The 15372-nt window shown below is 43.6% G+C and overlaps 2 protein-coding genes across 6 annotated transcripts in view; both read left to right on the forward strand.

Moving 5' to 3' along the window:
* Positions 1-373: 373 nt before the first annotated feature.
* Positions 374-8976, forward strand: LOC128754590 (mitochondrial Rho GTPase 1-A-like). 4 transcript variants are annotated; one of them, XM_053857311.1, is made up of 20 exons: positions 374-681; positions 1595-1653; positions 1852-1933; positions 2015-2058; positions 2134-2187; positions 2306-2358; positions 2651-2759; positions 3565-3666; positions 3789-3887; positions 3977-4085; positions 4153-4273; positions 5285-5369; positions 5589-5734; positions 5806-5906; positions 6087-6217; positions 6318-6401; positions 6842-6964; positions 7024-7226; positions 7760-7957; positions 8127-8974. In XM_053857311.1, exons 1-20 carry the CDS (start codon positions 645-647, stop codon positions 8272-8274), a joined length of 2088 nt encoding a protein of 695 aa, XP_053713286.1. In that variant the 5' UTR covers positions 374-644; the 3' UTR covers positions 8275-8974. The 4 variants fall into 4 exon arrangements, with proteins under 4 accessions (XP_053713286.1, XP_053713284.1, XP_053713282.1 ...); XM_053857309.1 differs by having other exon boundaries at positions 7760-7882; positions 8157-8971; XM_053857307.1 differs by having other exon boundaries at positions 7760-8976.
* Positions 8977-12403: 3427 nt separating this feature from the next.
* LOC128754973 (rhomboid-related protein 3-like) overlaps positions 12404-15372 on the forward strand; it is a 35851-nt gene continuing 32882 nt past the window's right edge. Inside the window, exons 1-2 of one of the 2 annotated variants that reach the window (XM_053858015.1) lie at positions 12404-13005; positions 14416-14439. In XM_053858015.1, coding sequence (XP_053713990.1) covers positions 12886-13005; positions 14416-14439 — 144 coding nt within the window. In that variant the 5' untranslated portion in view covers positions 12404-12885. The remainder of the gene's footprint in view (positions 13006-14415; positions 14440-15372) is intronic. The other variant, XM_053858016.1, reaches the window with a different exon arrangement.

Below are 15372 nucleotides of genomic sequence, written 5' to 3' on the forward strand. Positions count from 1 at the left end.
ATTAAACAAAACAAAACAAAACAAAAAAAAAAAAAAAAAAAAAAAATGGAGTGACAGAAAACGCCAGAAAAAAGCAAACAATTATTTTACTCTTTACACAGAGAAGAACGTTTGGTTGAACAATGGAGAGAGCGTTCACGTCGAACGAAATTGATTTTTTTTTTTCAGTTTAATATTACAACACACAGCGCTCGTTTGTGTAGTCTTTTCACTACCCATTTCTTAAACTTTAGTAATAAACCTAACTGACACATACATTGAGTATATATATTTTACTTACAGTACGATATCGATGCCCCAACGTTCTCGAAGTTGTTCATCTGTCGTTTAGACGATCTTTGCGTGCCTTTAGTCAGCTGAGCAGAAGGGGCGTGGCCGAGGTCACGCCTGCTAGCTCATTATGCTAACGGTGCTGACAGCAGAGTTTCTATGGTGACAGCAGCGAACGGAGCTGCGTCCATCACCCTAACCCGTTTTACGTGGATATATATTTAACTGTCTATCATTGTCTCACACCTTTGCAATTTGGGCGCTCGGTGCTGTGGGCGGACCGACGGAGCCAGGCTAGCGGAGCTGTCTGGCCGTCCGATCCAGGCGCGGAGGAGCCTCGATGTGGACCGTGTCGGACCTCGTCGCCGGACAAGATGCGCAAGGACGTGAGGATACTGTTAGTCGGGGAGCGTAAGTTGAGCTCCTGCTTTCACTGTTGACACCAGCTGGTTCACTGGAAGTGAAGCTAGCAGGAGCGTGTGATGGCATCCAGGCGGCGGTCCCATGATGACACCGTCGGCTGTGAGACGCGACCGCTCGTGTCGCCTCCTGTCATCCATGTTAACGCTGCGTTAGATACTCGTTATTGTAGCGTGTCTTCTACCTCATTTCGCCACTGCGTTGACTCAATGAAGACAGTACACGGATGTAGGCATTTTAGTTACACTGACCTCTGTTTGCGGGAGACGATCCACATGCCATCATTAAAAACAGCCAAGTAACACTAACACAAAACTATAAACACAACACTATAAATGTGGGTAAATGCCTCTCTCTAAACAGTTCGACAGCACATTGTTGAGTGTTAGAAAATGTCTTCGTCTGTACGCTTTCTGCAAGGAACTCAAAGTCTCAGTTAAATAAGAATAAGAAAACAGAAGTACAAAGTCATGCTATTTGTATTTACTAATAACATGATTTATTCTTTTCGCTGAAGTCGGTCAGCAAAAAGAATAAATGTGTATATACATGAGGTGCTCATGTGTGGATGTACAATGATTCAAAACGCTGTGACAGAAATATTATCCAGCTTTATTGTTATTTGCTATCTATGACTATTTTTAAGCTAAGATCTCGTGGGGTGTGCATGTGGATTGTGTTCAGTGATTGTTTCTGGTCCCTTATTTTTACAAGGTGTTGTTGATATTGTCTTGATAAAGTCTCCTGCTACAAGCAAAAAGACTTGTTGGGTACTGTAATGTCTCCGCTACGACGACTACTAATACTATAATAAGTTCACCAATCTGACCGGTGTGTCTTGAGTTTTGACTGCTGACCATGACTGGATTTGTGATAGTAAACAAGTGTGTTGTGTGTCTGGCAGCCAAGGTGGGCAAGACGTCTCTCATCATGTCACTGGTCAGCGAGGAGTTCCCAGATGTGGTACGGACAGTTTCCAAGTTTGATCTTGTATATCAGAGTCATTTATTGTTGTTTGTTGGTGCACTGTTCATCTGTATTCTATGATGCGTTTCTATATAATGCAGAAAGGTTTCACTCACTCATACCCAAATGAATGATAATGATGTGAAACAAAGCTGCTTCTTGACATTTGTTTGTTTATTAATGCCACTCTCCCAGGTTCCCTACCGTGCAGAAGAGATCACTATACCTGCAGACGTCACTCCGGAGAGAGTTCCCACTCATATTGTGGATTATTCAGGTAAAATGCTAATATTAAACAAGAAAGAACTTACTTCACTTGAAGCAAAGTCTCTGTAAGACTCTTCCCTCCATCCTACAGAGGCTGAACAAACGGACGAGCAGTTGTTTCAGGAGATCTCAAAGGTCAGTTGTCTTGTTTTGTTTTGTTGTTCTGTAACACCACAAGTCAAAGATTCACAGTGATTGTCTTTTTTGAAGGCAAACGTGATCTGCATCGTGTACTCTGTCAACAATAAAAAGTCCATAGAAAAGGTTAGTTATGAAAAGTATTTTTGGTTGGTTATGTGTCGGAAGCTTTTGAACACATTGTTGAAGGAATTATTTATTTCTGAGTCATATAGCATTTCATCCCACCCCTTTATCTGTGAAGGTAACCAGCCACTGGATCCCCCTGATTATCGAAAACACAGACAAGGACAGCAGGTGTGTCATGGATTCATGGCTAATACATGCAATAATTAGATACTCTTTCATTGGAATTTTTAATAATACCTGTGCTCTTGAAGATGAATTACTGTTGTTAATAATCATTATCATGAGCGTTGCGTATCGTGTTGGTTTTAGTTAGTCAATAATTTAGAGCTAATGTGAGGCTTGTGCGTTTTCTTTTTGTTCATCTTTTGCTCTCTTCGACATGAGCTCTAACTGCTTGACACCTTGTGTACGTGAATAACAGCCTACTGTGCATTTCCTCCCTGCTGTTCTCCACCATCAGGGTTCCTCTGATCCTGGTGGGAAACAAATCTGACCTGGTGGAGCACAGCAGCATGGAGACCATTCTTCCCATCATGAACCAGTTCAGTGAGATCGAGACTTGCGTTGAGGTGAGAGCGGCCGTCTGTGGAACGCCACTATGAGCACCGAGTCATTAGAAATTTTTTATAAGAAAATACAGTTTTGGTCTTCAGGTAAATTGAATTTTGAATGATTATTTCTGTGTGGAGTTCTCCAATTTTTAAGCATTTCTCGGCCTCATATATATATATCAGTGTTATTCCATTATTTATTTGACGTTTAATGCAAAGAATATTTTTACTCTGAACATTTTTTGTGTTGTATATTAAAAGTTTGGGGAGCTTTTCTTTGTGGCTGTGCTTTATTAAAAGCATGACCTTTGACCCAAATGTTTTCTTCTTCCTCGGATTAAAGGTACTGACCACTTTTAGTTTATTATTGCCGCTTATTCTTCAGTTCTGGTGTTTCATTCTTCTCTGATTCTCTGTAGAGTGTAACTACCATCATGTTATTGAACAGACAGTCAGTGTGTTGGTGGCTTGTATGGCTTCTGTCACTGTGGTGCACACCTACATGTACATGGCTGGATAACAGGGGCAGCTTTACTCCCCAGAGCTCTGTGATAGCATTAGTGTCACTGTTTATACTGTCAGGGGTTAAACCAACAGCTTGTTTTCCTTGGGTGTCTGAAGCTCTGAACAGGGTTATTTGAACTTCTTGCTTGTGTCTGTCCTTTTCTGAATGAATAAGAAATGTCTTCATTTATTTTATTATTGCTCTTATTATGTTTTTTGACTGCACGGTTTCCAAAGCACTTTCCTAGTTGCTGGGATCCCCACTGACCGTGGCAATAAATCTGATTCTGATTTATAACCATCTATTGTTTTCTCTAAGTGCTCAGCCAAAAACCTGAAAAACATCTCAGAACTTTTCTACTATGCACAAAAGGCCGTTCTGCATCCGACTGGTCCACTCTACTGTCCAGAGAAAAAAGATGTAAGCACATGGAGCAAGCTGTTACCATTCAGTGTTGCATGAATATATTATCATTTTAGAAGAAGAGAAGTCTATTCAATTTTAAACTGCCTTCAATATGTTCATATGTTCTCTATTTCCAGATGAAGTCTCTCTGTGTAAAAGCGCTGACACGAATTTTCAAAGTGTCCGACCTCGACAACGACGGTGTTCTCAATGATAATGAGCTCAACTTCTTCCAGGTTTGTTAGTAATTTGAAAAAAAACAACAACATTTAAAGCTGGGATTGGTGTAAAAATAGGTTTCTAGTCTTGTGTTGATGCATTGCAGCGAACATGTTTCAACACTCCCCTCGAACATCAAGCCTTAGAAGATGTCAAAAATGTGGTACGCAGGAATTTAAGTAACGGCGTGTCTGACAACGGCCTCACTTTGAAAGGTAGTAGATCGTGTATTATCAGGTCTCTGTCGCTCTCCATCACATTGAAGTTGACTTTCCTTCTCAGGCTTTCTGTTCCTTCACACACTCTTCATCCAGCGTGGACGCCATGAGACCACATGGACTGTGCTGCGGCGCTTCGGATACGACGATGACCTGGAGCTGAACCAGGATTACCTTTTCCCTCCGTAAGCCACTGTCTCCATGTCCACGACACTCATTACTGCTGTCTGAGTTTCAAGGATTTCATGACCGCATCAGGTCAAAATGCACACGATGGACTGCTGTTTACAAGAACAGTGTTGACGTAAATCAAGATCCTTTTCTTTAGTACTTCTCTTTAGTTCAAGTACAGAGCTTAGACTTCCACTCTCATGCCAGACAAAACTGGGAGTCTGTTTTTGAAGTTCTGCTTATATTTGAGTACTTCACATTCCTGTCTTCACTGGAGACTAGAGTGAAAAGGAAGCATCTCTGCATAGAAGCAACGTGTTGCATCCCAAGCTTGTGCACATGGAAACTGAGCTGGTAAAGTCAGTCAAAACTAGAAAAGCACTCTACAGAGCGCAAGTCTCCACCAAGAAAGAATCATTTTGCGAACTAAAACTTAATTCCCAAATGGTTCCTTAGACCAACAGGGAGTATGGACCTTAAAAAACTTTATCTTATGTACTGAACACCTGAATTAACGGTTATAAAATGCTCCATAATCTGAATCATTTGTTCCTTGTTCCATTTGGCACATATCCTGAAAATGCCATCAAAATCCATCCATAACTTTTCAAGTTATGTGGATGACGGACAGAAAAATCCACAGTCGAAAACACAACATCATTGGTTGAGGTAATGAATGTCCATCCATCATTCTAGTCGAGGTCAACTGAGCAACTCAACTCGCGACAGCGTGTCCAAGATTCATGACCATGGGTGAGATTAGGGACTTTGTCTTTTGGCTCAGCGCTTTCTTCACCATAATAAAATGGCACGAATCGAGTCTTCAGGACTGACGGTGCTGTATATAACATATGTCCATCTGACGCTCCATCATGGCATCAAATACATGGTTTGAATTTTCAAATTTGTCAGGTTTATGGATCACGTTCAGCGTGTCAAGCAAAGCTGTTTGACCAGCTTTCCTGCTGTATAAAGTAAGTGCAGGGTTTAGCAGTCAGAAATAACGTGTTTCCCTATTTGTCCAGGTTGAAAGTTCCTCCAGACTGCACCACAGAGCTCAACCACAACGCCTATCTCTTCCTCCAGAGCGTTTTTGACAAACATGACAAGGTACAATCCTGTCTGTCAGGCTCTGTATTTACTCTCACCTCTGGCCTTCTTTGGGCTGCTTATTGGAAGCTGCTCACGATTCCTGAATAGGACAAAAGCTGAGCGCTCCACCTGAGCCAGCGCTGACCGCCCGCTGAGGCCGCAGTTAACCCTTGGCTGGCTTGGACTGACAGTGTGATGTGATGGGCTGGTTTCCTCATTTGTTGTGTGTCTTCCCAGGACCGCGACTGTGCCTTGTCGCCTGAGGAGCTGAGCGACCTGTTTGATGTCTTTCCCTACATGCCTTGGGGCCCTGATGTCAACAACACAGTTTGCACAAATGAGCAGGGCTGGATCACGTACCAGGGGTATCTTTCTCAGTGGACGTGAGTTTACACTCTCTAAAATCACAGCTGACTCTTGGACGTCACACATCACCATCGTGACTCTGATTCAGGTTAACAACCTACCTGGATGTGCAGCGGTGTCTGGAGTATTTTGGTTACCTTGGTTACTCAATCATTGCCGAACAGGAGTCTCAAGCGTCGGGAATCACAGGTGATTCATAAATCTGTCACGTGTTTTGATCTCTATTTATAGATACGCCGTTCACGGTTGTGACTCAGAGCTCTTTGCTTTCCATTGCCATTAGGTAATAGGTGTTGCCTGACCGCTGAGTTGCGTTGTGTCTGGCAGGAGTCTAATCTAATCCTCACCGCGTTGTTTTTCCCCCTGCAGTGACACGAGATAAGAAGATTGACCTGCAGAAGAAGCAGACCAAGCGCAGCGTCTTCCGCTGTAATGTCTTTGGTGACGTGGGCAGCGGCAAGAGTGGCTTCCTGCAGGCCTTCCTGGGTCGAAACATCAATGTAAACAAACGTCACTAGAACAAATGTTCATTCCTGAAAGTGAAAAGCAGCAAATCGTAAAGAGACTCTCCTCTTTTATTGACCTTCTCTCTTCCCTCAGCATCAGAAAACCATCAAAGAAGAACATAAGTCTTACTACGCAATCAGCACAACCTATGTTTATGGTCAAGAGAAATATCTTCTTGTAAGTATCTGCTTTTTAGCATTATACTTTCACAGTCGATATCTATTTAGTTCATGCACCACTATGTGGCCAATAGCATGTACCACTATGTTATGTCCCGTCCCTCTCTTCTCTTCCGGGCACTTGAGCCACAACATCAACAATACCAATTTTGTTATTAAAATATTTGGGTGAAACTAAAAGGTTGGAACAAAATGGACTTACTGTTTTCTCCACAAGGAATGCAAAGTGATAGACACCAGTTTTGTGCTCTGAAAACAGTGTCTTGAGTTTGCCGATTTTTTTTTTTTTTGTATTTTATTTTTTTTTAGATGTAAATCTTCTGTATTCAGTGCCATATTATTATGTGAACTGAATCACTCAAGTGGATTGTAGGTTTCATGAACTAGTCACGCCCCCTGCTGGACAGATCGTGAAGTTGCATTCCCCATGTTTTTCAGCTCCATGAAGTGTTTCCTGACTTCGACTACCTGTCAGACAGTGAACTGACGAGTGACATCGTCTGCCTGGTGTATGACGTCAGTAACCCGTACTCCTTCGACTACTGCGCCAAAGTCTTTAAGGTACAGCCCAGACGTTTCCTTGCATATATTCATCTGACGCCGGATGGTTCCCGTCTCAGCAATACTTCATGGACAGCAAGATTCCATGCATGATGATCGCGGCCAAGTCGGACCTGCCGGAGGTCAGACAGCTGTACAGCTGCAGTCCGCTGGAGTTCTGCAGGAGGCACAAGATGCCGCCGCCACAGTCCTTCACCTGTAACACGGCAGCGGCTCCCTGCCGAGACATCTACACCAAACTCACCACCATGGCCATGTACCCGTAAGTGCTCACTCATGGGGTTTAATGTTTGATGCAGCTGGGTAAAATATGTTGCACAATGGTCGTGGAAGTGTGTTTTTATGACGCAGCGTTGCACACTAACAGAGGAGTCACTAGCAATATGACTATATGAATGTGTCCTGGAGGGAGTGAGTCACTGAATCTTTTATCGATGCCCCTGGCAGTGTAACAGGTGCTGTGCTTCAGCCTCAAGTAAGTCCTCAGTGTGAGGAGTGGCGCCTTTTTGTGGCGTGTGTTTGGACCAGTTGCCTCTCTTCATCTCTCAGTCATTTTGACTTTCTATGTTAGACCTGCAGAACTCGCACTGAACTGATCTAAAATTGCTTTTTTCAGCCTAAGTCTTGTGAACAACCCGCAGGGCTGAAAAGTTAGAAAAATAATGTGAACTCTGGCGGCCACCTTTGTGATGGTCCTCCCTCCGTCACGGCTTGGTGTGTTGAAGTGTTTTGGTGAGCTGTGTCTAACCAGTGTCGGTGTGTGTGTGTGTGTCTCCCCGCCGCGTCTCTCCACAGCCACGCTCGACTGCGCTGCATGTGCACTTGTAACTGCTGCTCCTTCTGCTTGTGTCAGAACTTCCTCAACTCTGAGCTGCTGCAGACGGTCAGAGCCAAACTCTACGCCGTCGTACTGCGAAGGTTCACAATCTTCTCTAATGTTTCCTCTCATCCTCGCCAATCTTTATTTCACGTCATTCTTTTCCTCATTGTTCAGTTCCCATTTTCTTGTTGCTTATTTTCAGTTTCTTTTCTCCTCATAGCTTTGACCTCTGGATCATCACCGCTTCCCCCTTCAGTTGATAAACCTGTTCTGTCTCTCATTTGTTTGTCCTTCATCCCTCCAGCAGCACGTTTGTTTGCAGTGATTTCTACCACGTCACAGACTTTCTTTGACCAGTTTCCTCCTCCCCAGGCACATGAGCCACGCTGACCTGAAAAGCTCAACCTTCTGGCTGAGAGCGAGTGTTGGAGCCACAATGTTTGCCGTGTTGGGCTTCGCTATGTACAGAGTTCTGCTTAAATCCCGGTGATTCCTGGCTCATAGAAGCTTGGACAAGCTGCCATCCACTGTTTTTATGTGACCATTTTACTCCGTTTTCATTCACCAATAATGTGTTTATTGGAATGACAAGAAAAAATATTTATTTTGTACCCAAAATATTCTTTATCTTTTGAAGGTGTTTAAAGAGTTAATATATTTCTAAAGAGCATATGTGGTGAGGGAGTGGCGTGTGAGGAGAGGCAATAGAATTCGCTATATCACTCATGTAGAGGGAAGCGGTTGAACCAAAACGTGTGGGATTGTCGCCGTAATTTCCGTGTTTGTTATCGAATATCAGTTTAGCATCGCTGTCATGAATAAGCTGAAGCTTTTACGTTCCACACTCCTTTAGAAGTGCAAAGCATATCATGTGACAAGATTCTGTCTGTGTTCAAAAACGTTTGCCTTCGCTGAAGTTTACAATAAATCCAACAACTCTAACTTCTGCTCTGAAAGTGTTTTTACATGTCAAGAGATCAGCACACAGCGACTAAAAAGGTTCAACCACCAGGGGGCAGAATAACGCAGTAGCGAAGTCAACCTTTCCTTTTCATGTGTCGAGCGTCTGAACATCCTGGATTCCGTTTGCTTTCTCACACCTCCCACTCATAGGCGCCATAAGGTCGTTACCCTGACTCACCAACACGCGACAGAATTCATCTTAAAGAGAGATAATTTCCACCTTATTTTCCATATTGTTGGGCAGGGTTTGCGGTTGTGTCAACTGGAGGTCATCCTTGTAGGTGTTGACATGGCCTTCAAACCTACTGAGGCACGAAACAAAGTGCCCCACTTGAGTCGGATGCCAACACTTCTTCAGCGAGCTAATGGACTTGTTGCTCTGGCTGTCATCTCTTAGTTCTCAGAGGAAATGCAGTGTCATACTTAACAATATCAAGGTACACTATATTTCCAAAAGCATTTGCTCACCTGCCGTGACTCACGTATGAACTTCAGTGCCTTCCCATTCCTAACCATAGGGTTCAATATGATGTCGCTCCACCTTTTGCAGCTATTACAGCAACAAGTGAGAGGAGTGTGTTTATAGGACTTGGCCATTCGTCCAAAAGACCATTGGTGAGGTCACACACTGATGTTGGTGGAGAAGGTCTGGTTCTCAGTCTCAGGCCAGTCAAGTTCATCCACACCAGACTGTGTCATTCATGTCTTCATGGACCTTGCTTTGTGCACTGGGGCACAGTCGTGTTTTATACCACTGCCTCCAACGCTTTGCGTTGCACGTGGTGATGTATGGCTCGGATGCAGCTGCAGGGCCATGGAACCCCATTCCATCATCTGCATTCTTTACTTGGGCTAATCTGAAGGCCGCATGAAGTTTGGAGCAACTGACTGTGCAGAACCCCTTTCCGTCAGTTTACATGGTCTGTCACTTTGTGGCTGAGTTGCCGTTGTTCCCAAACTCTTCCCTGTTCTCATAATAAAGCTGACAGTTGACTGTGGAATATTCAGGAGGAAGGAAATTCCACGACTGGACTTGTTGCGCAGGTGGCATCCTATGACCGTTCCACGCTGGAATTCAGTGAGCTCCTGAGTGCGGCTCATTCTTTCACAAATGTCTGCAGCCCAGGTGCTGGGTTTGATACACCTTTGGTCAGGCCAAGGACTCCTGATACTGATCATTTGGATGGGTGAGCAAATGCTTTTGGTCATATAGAGTAGATTAGCTCAGGGCCCACCGTTCCCCAAACATTACTCTCGGTTTAATTTGTGATCAATAACTATATTTAATCTACTCACACATAAACAAACCAAACCTTGTGAAATGACATGAAACCATGTGATCATCGCAAAGATATTTGTCATAGAAAAGTCCAACCAGCAGCAGAACCAGGTGCATGTCACATTCATCAAATTTACTGAAGAAAAAAAGAAAAAAATACACTTGATGCAAACTGTTGTTGGAAAAACTGAATAAAATAAATATAATGGAACCATGACTAAATATTATAAAATAAAAATAATATATTCTATTTGAACTCGAAAGTATATATAAGTAAATTGTAAATGAAAGTATCAACATAACATGTTGTAATTAATTTTCAAAACTGCTTCAAAAGGTGCTTTCATGAACAGTTTTAACTGTTATGGGACCGACATCACTTTCTTTATCATTTTTTGTTTTGAAGAACTTCCCCATAGTCGTCAACTATCACAGATTTGTAGTTGTAAAGTCACTTCAGTGACACACTACTGCCACCAAATGTGGCTGATGTATTAAAACCGAGCGTCTCGAGTTCCTCACGGCCCAAAAGTGTAAAACAAAAAAACTTTTAGCGGCCCTCTAGGGGGCGCTTACGGCCCAACCATGGGCCCTGGCCCGATGGTTAAGAATCACTGGATTAGCCACCTTTTTCCATGTATACTATACCTTTGGGAAGTTCGTTGTATTTAAATTTAGTTTTCACCCATAAATACAAACTGAATTCGTAAGTTTATCATGTTATCCATTGTCAAATTCAACTTCTGTGTCATAGTATTATTGCCTTTCCATTTCTATTGCCAACATTTTCATTCATAATGACGTTTGTCATGCAGTGTCTTCTGCTGGACCTTGTTTCACATAATTTCATATGATATATTTGTATTGTGTTTTCTGTATCTTGTCTCACATGGTTATGAACCACCTGTGCATTTATTTAAAAAAAATCCAAGATGGCAAACATCAGAAATTTAGCAGCAAACTCACTGCAGTTCCAAAAGAACAGCTTAATTGAAAACAAATCACATTAAGAACATTGTATTCTGATAAATCCGGTGATGAGATACTGATTTTCCATTTAGATACCGTCTTTATTTTATTGCCAGCTGCATTAAATATCCACTGTTTTGGTTTCTTCAACAAACATTGTTTTAGATTGTGAAACCCACACTTGTACGGTTCAATAGAAAAAGCACCACCTTCTTACTCCTTTTCTTCCGTAGATAAAACTTAAGATAAATAAGGACGACACTTAGTCTTAATAATCCAGATTTTTTGGGATATTTCTCCTCTTTTGAATGTAGATGATCACCTCAAGACTATTTTCAAAAATCTGTTTCACTTTAACTCCCAGCTTCATTGATCTTGCTATTTATATTTTAGGTTTAGTTTCATTTTCTGTTCCTCGCATTTACGCTCATGTGGAAACTTACTTCTAAATAAACTTTTTATGCAATGCATCTTCCACATTCTGCTGACCCCAATGACCTTCGAAATGATCCCCGAGATAAAAATATTTCCAGTCTATACTCTTGATTTTCTATTTGTGCTTAAACTCTTCCATGTTGTGGAGTCCACGGTCTTCTTTAAATCGCCTGGTCATGTTGTTTCCATGGTGATGCATCACTTAGAATTAAGGCGATGTTTCTCAACCTACACAGTGCATATCATTTCTCTGGCGCAGCAAGCAGCCGCCCGGCTCATTTGAAGTCTGGCCTGGTAATAGGTGGGTGTTCTGCTGAATTGTTGTCCCATCAACAGACCTGGAGGGGGCCACTTAATACCCCTTCAGGAACCTGGAATTTACGAGAGGAGGCACTCCCTAATATCTAAGCCTTTAAAGTTAGAGGGCGTGCAATTCAACAATTTATGATTGCCACCACTTTTACGACTCAGGTGGACCTCACTTTCGGCCAAAGGGGCCACTGGCGCCCACTGACAAGGTGCAAGGGCCGAGATATACATTGAATCAGGTTTCTGGTTTTTAAAGCTTCAAGCAGCTCCCACTCATGAGAGGCTGGACAAATGTGAGTCCTTGGCTGGTGCTGGAGGATGCGCTGATGTCTTTAAGAAAAATCTGACACGCGCCAGCCTTTTTGTTCAAATAAACCGAGGGATCTGGCACCCTTATTGCGACCTGACAGGAGACACGTAAGCGTAATAGTGAGTGGGCCGTGCAGACTCTCATTAAGGGCCACCGATGGTCCGCCAGCCAGACTTTGGACCTGCCTGCATTACGTGCTAAAATATTTTGTCTTTCACTTGTTCACGTCTTTGCGTGAGGCAGTTACAACCGCAGACGTGTACTTCCTCCCAATCCTGTCCCCGCCCCGACCTCTCCGCGCGCGCCTCTGGAAGGACACGCTCGATCACAGTCCCGTCGTCTCGTGGGACTGAACCATCCGTCCCCTCAGAGGCGGGAGACCAGTCGCCTCCTCCCCTCTCTCCTCACTCACCTCCTCATTCTCACCGAACGCAGACGGCAGTTTGCGCAGCAGAAGAGACGGTGCCAACTGCCATGACGCACCGCGGTCTCTCCGGCGCGTGTCATCATTCCCGTGCCGTCCGTGTCAGCGTGTGATGATGTCATCGCTTCTCTCAGGTGATCGGAACGGAGCTTCTCTAACTTGGACCGACGCTTCTTTTTTCTCTCGCGGACCGGCAATGTGGCGCATGAAGCGGCGGAGTGCTGCAGCCCCGAGCTGCCTCTGAATCAACTTTTCCATCTGTGGATGTGCATCCGTGATATTTCACCGAGGACGAGCGCATGACGCTCTGGCTCTGCGCCTCTTTCTGAGCGGCATGGAACCGTGAGAGCATGCGGAGACTCTCCGGAGAAGCCCGCTGCTCTGCGCGGCTGTGAGAAACAGTGACCCGACGATGACGGCCGGAGCCCGGGAGGTGATGGTCAACTCCTCCCCGGCGGTCGCAGCCAATGCGGAAGGTGAAGAAATCGAGGTTTTGGAAAGTACTGAAGTCCTGCCGGTGGCCCCAGAAGATGTAAGTGGAACCCAAGCATGTACTTTAAAGTCATGGTGACGACAAGGAACCAAAATTTGAAGGGCCCATCACATTTACATCATTTCAGAGTGATCGCCAAGGTCCGGTTTGAGGACCCAAGTGTGACAACAAGTGAGTCATATCAGTGGCTCGTTTGCGCAGACTTTCAGTGTTATGACCAGATTTGATTCACTACGAATTTGGAAAACAAATTGCCAGAGACATCTGTTGAGCAATATTGCCTTAGTTCAGAATTGGGGCCCACATGAGGTCAGACTACCAGAGAAAATTGTCCACATTGAAACGACAGTAAAATAGTGAATTTATATCTTATATTTACACATATTTCCATTGCTTTATCATCAATATATTCAATTCTAATTCATATTGACAATAAAAAGTTAAAAAAGTGATCACATATCACATTTTATGCATAAAATTTCATGCCATTTAGTATTATTAAAGTAACAAAAATCAAGTTAAATTCAAGTCACAGTCCTGTCTTTTGGCATGACTGCACCTGACAACAGTCACTGCAAATCATGTGGCCTCTGAGGAAATTCAACTGCCCTACCTGCCCTTGTTAGTAAGAACAATGGTAAACTGATGAGCCGACACTGAGCATGGAAAATTCATCTCCGGACACAAACATTTTGTTATGGTTTCATCATTGATTTATGCTGTGCTATATGAAAAAATATTGGTTGGAAATGGAAACGTGTACTGAAGTACAGGCCAAAATACAAACTGCCTCAGAGAAGTACCAGGAAGCGTCACTTTTGTTGGAGGAAGACATTGATTCAACATTGGATTTTGGTTATTATGGTTGAGGGTAAAAAGTCGGCATGGAGCCAACGTTGAAAAGATGTTACTATTTCAACCCTAGAAAAACTTATGTTGATTCAAAACTGATCACTTTCAATGTTTATTCGCCGTCTTTCTGGGCAGAGTTCAGACAGTGAAGGTCAAGTTCGAACATCCACCTGGTTGTGACCAAGACTCTGTTGGACACACTTGTTTCCTCACCAAAAACATTTTTTCATGTAGCCATTAGCATCTGACTTTCATCAGGAGCGGTGCTCCAAATCCACCTGCTGCTCCTTTAAAGCCCTCAGAGATGATGTAAGAGACAGAGCGATGACTCCAGAGATGCACTATAAACACAGGCTCCATTGAAGCCACCGCAGTCATCTCCACGCCATTATCTGCCATCACAGCTTGTTAGCCACGACCAACTGATAATGGCGAGTGATTGCAAAACTGCACTGAAGGCAGCCTCCCATAAAAAGGCAGAGGCCCTGTGAGATGAATTCTTGTTTTCTGCAAACAGCGAGGCGGCTGATTCTGAAGTCATTCAATGTCTGGTCCTGCTCACTTTCTCCCTCTCTTTTCTCTCTTTTCTTGCCTCAGCAATGGAAGTCTCTGTTTGACAAGGTACGTAGCCCCGCAGCAGCCATGATGCTTTTGTAACAAAGTGGCGCCGGCTTTGCTCCTGTTTGTGCTTCAGTTTGTGTCAGATGTGATTTTATATATTGAATATTTTCATCACCTTCTCAGTTAGAAAAATATATATTGGTTCTTGAGAATCCCCCAAACATGATGGCATTTGTGTGAAGAAACAACCGCTCAGTAAAAATGCATGGACGCTGCAGGGACATCTGACATCATTGATCTCTGGATCCTGTGGGAGGTGGTCTGGGAGTATGGGGTCCTGCGTCTGTCCACACAGCTGGGCACGAGTGGGACACAGACTCTTGTATGGGCCTCCTTTTTCACCAGCTTGTCTCTTGTTCTAGTGATGGTGAAGAGGGTTTGGTGATGTGCAGATATCTCAGATGATGTTGGTGTTGGCTTCAGATGGGAACTTTGACTGAGAATATTTATAGTTTTTTTTTTGTTTTGTTTGTCAGTAACATAACTAGAAACTGGGGAGTGGGAAGTGCTTCTTTTGTTCTCTGGGGTAAGGAACAGCACCTGTACGCCAAGGCTTCTCAGTCTGAACAGATGAGACCCACTCCCTAGGACTCCTCTGTTAACTGCTCAATCGGAGTTCCTACTCTAACCTTTCAATCACAAACCCAAAGAAAGGAAAAAGAGCTTTCTCCGTATGATCTAGATGCTTCCTGGAAGCTTCCCCATTGTGAGGGTCCATAAGGGAGGAGGCCCTGGTGCAGACCCAGGTTAGGAAAAGATGGTGTGTCTCATTTATATCTCAGGTGACATCAGGATTGAGGTGAAGCCTGGGCCTCTTTACTTTAACTGCTACCCCTGCTACATGAACCTGCTTCATCTTTAGCTCCTTCAATAGAGTGAAACACATCGACAGGTTAGATCAACAGGTGCAATAGAAGGATGACAGGATCACCT

The sequence above is a fragment of the Synchiropus splendidus genome, chromosome 2 (genome assembly GCF_027744825.2).
Source record: "Synchiropus splendidus isolate RoL2022-P1 chromosome 2, RoL_Sspl_1.0, whole genome shotgun sequence".
NCBI lineage: Eukaryota > Metazoa > Chordata > Actinopteri > Syngnathiformes > Callionymidae > Synchiropus > Synchiropus splendidus.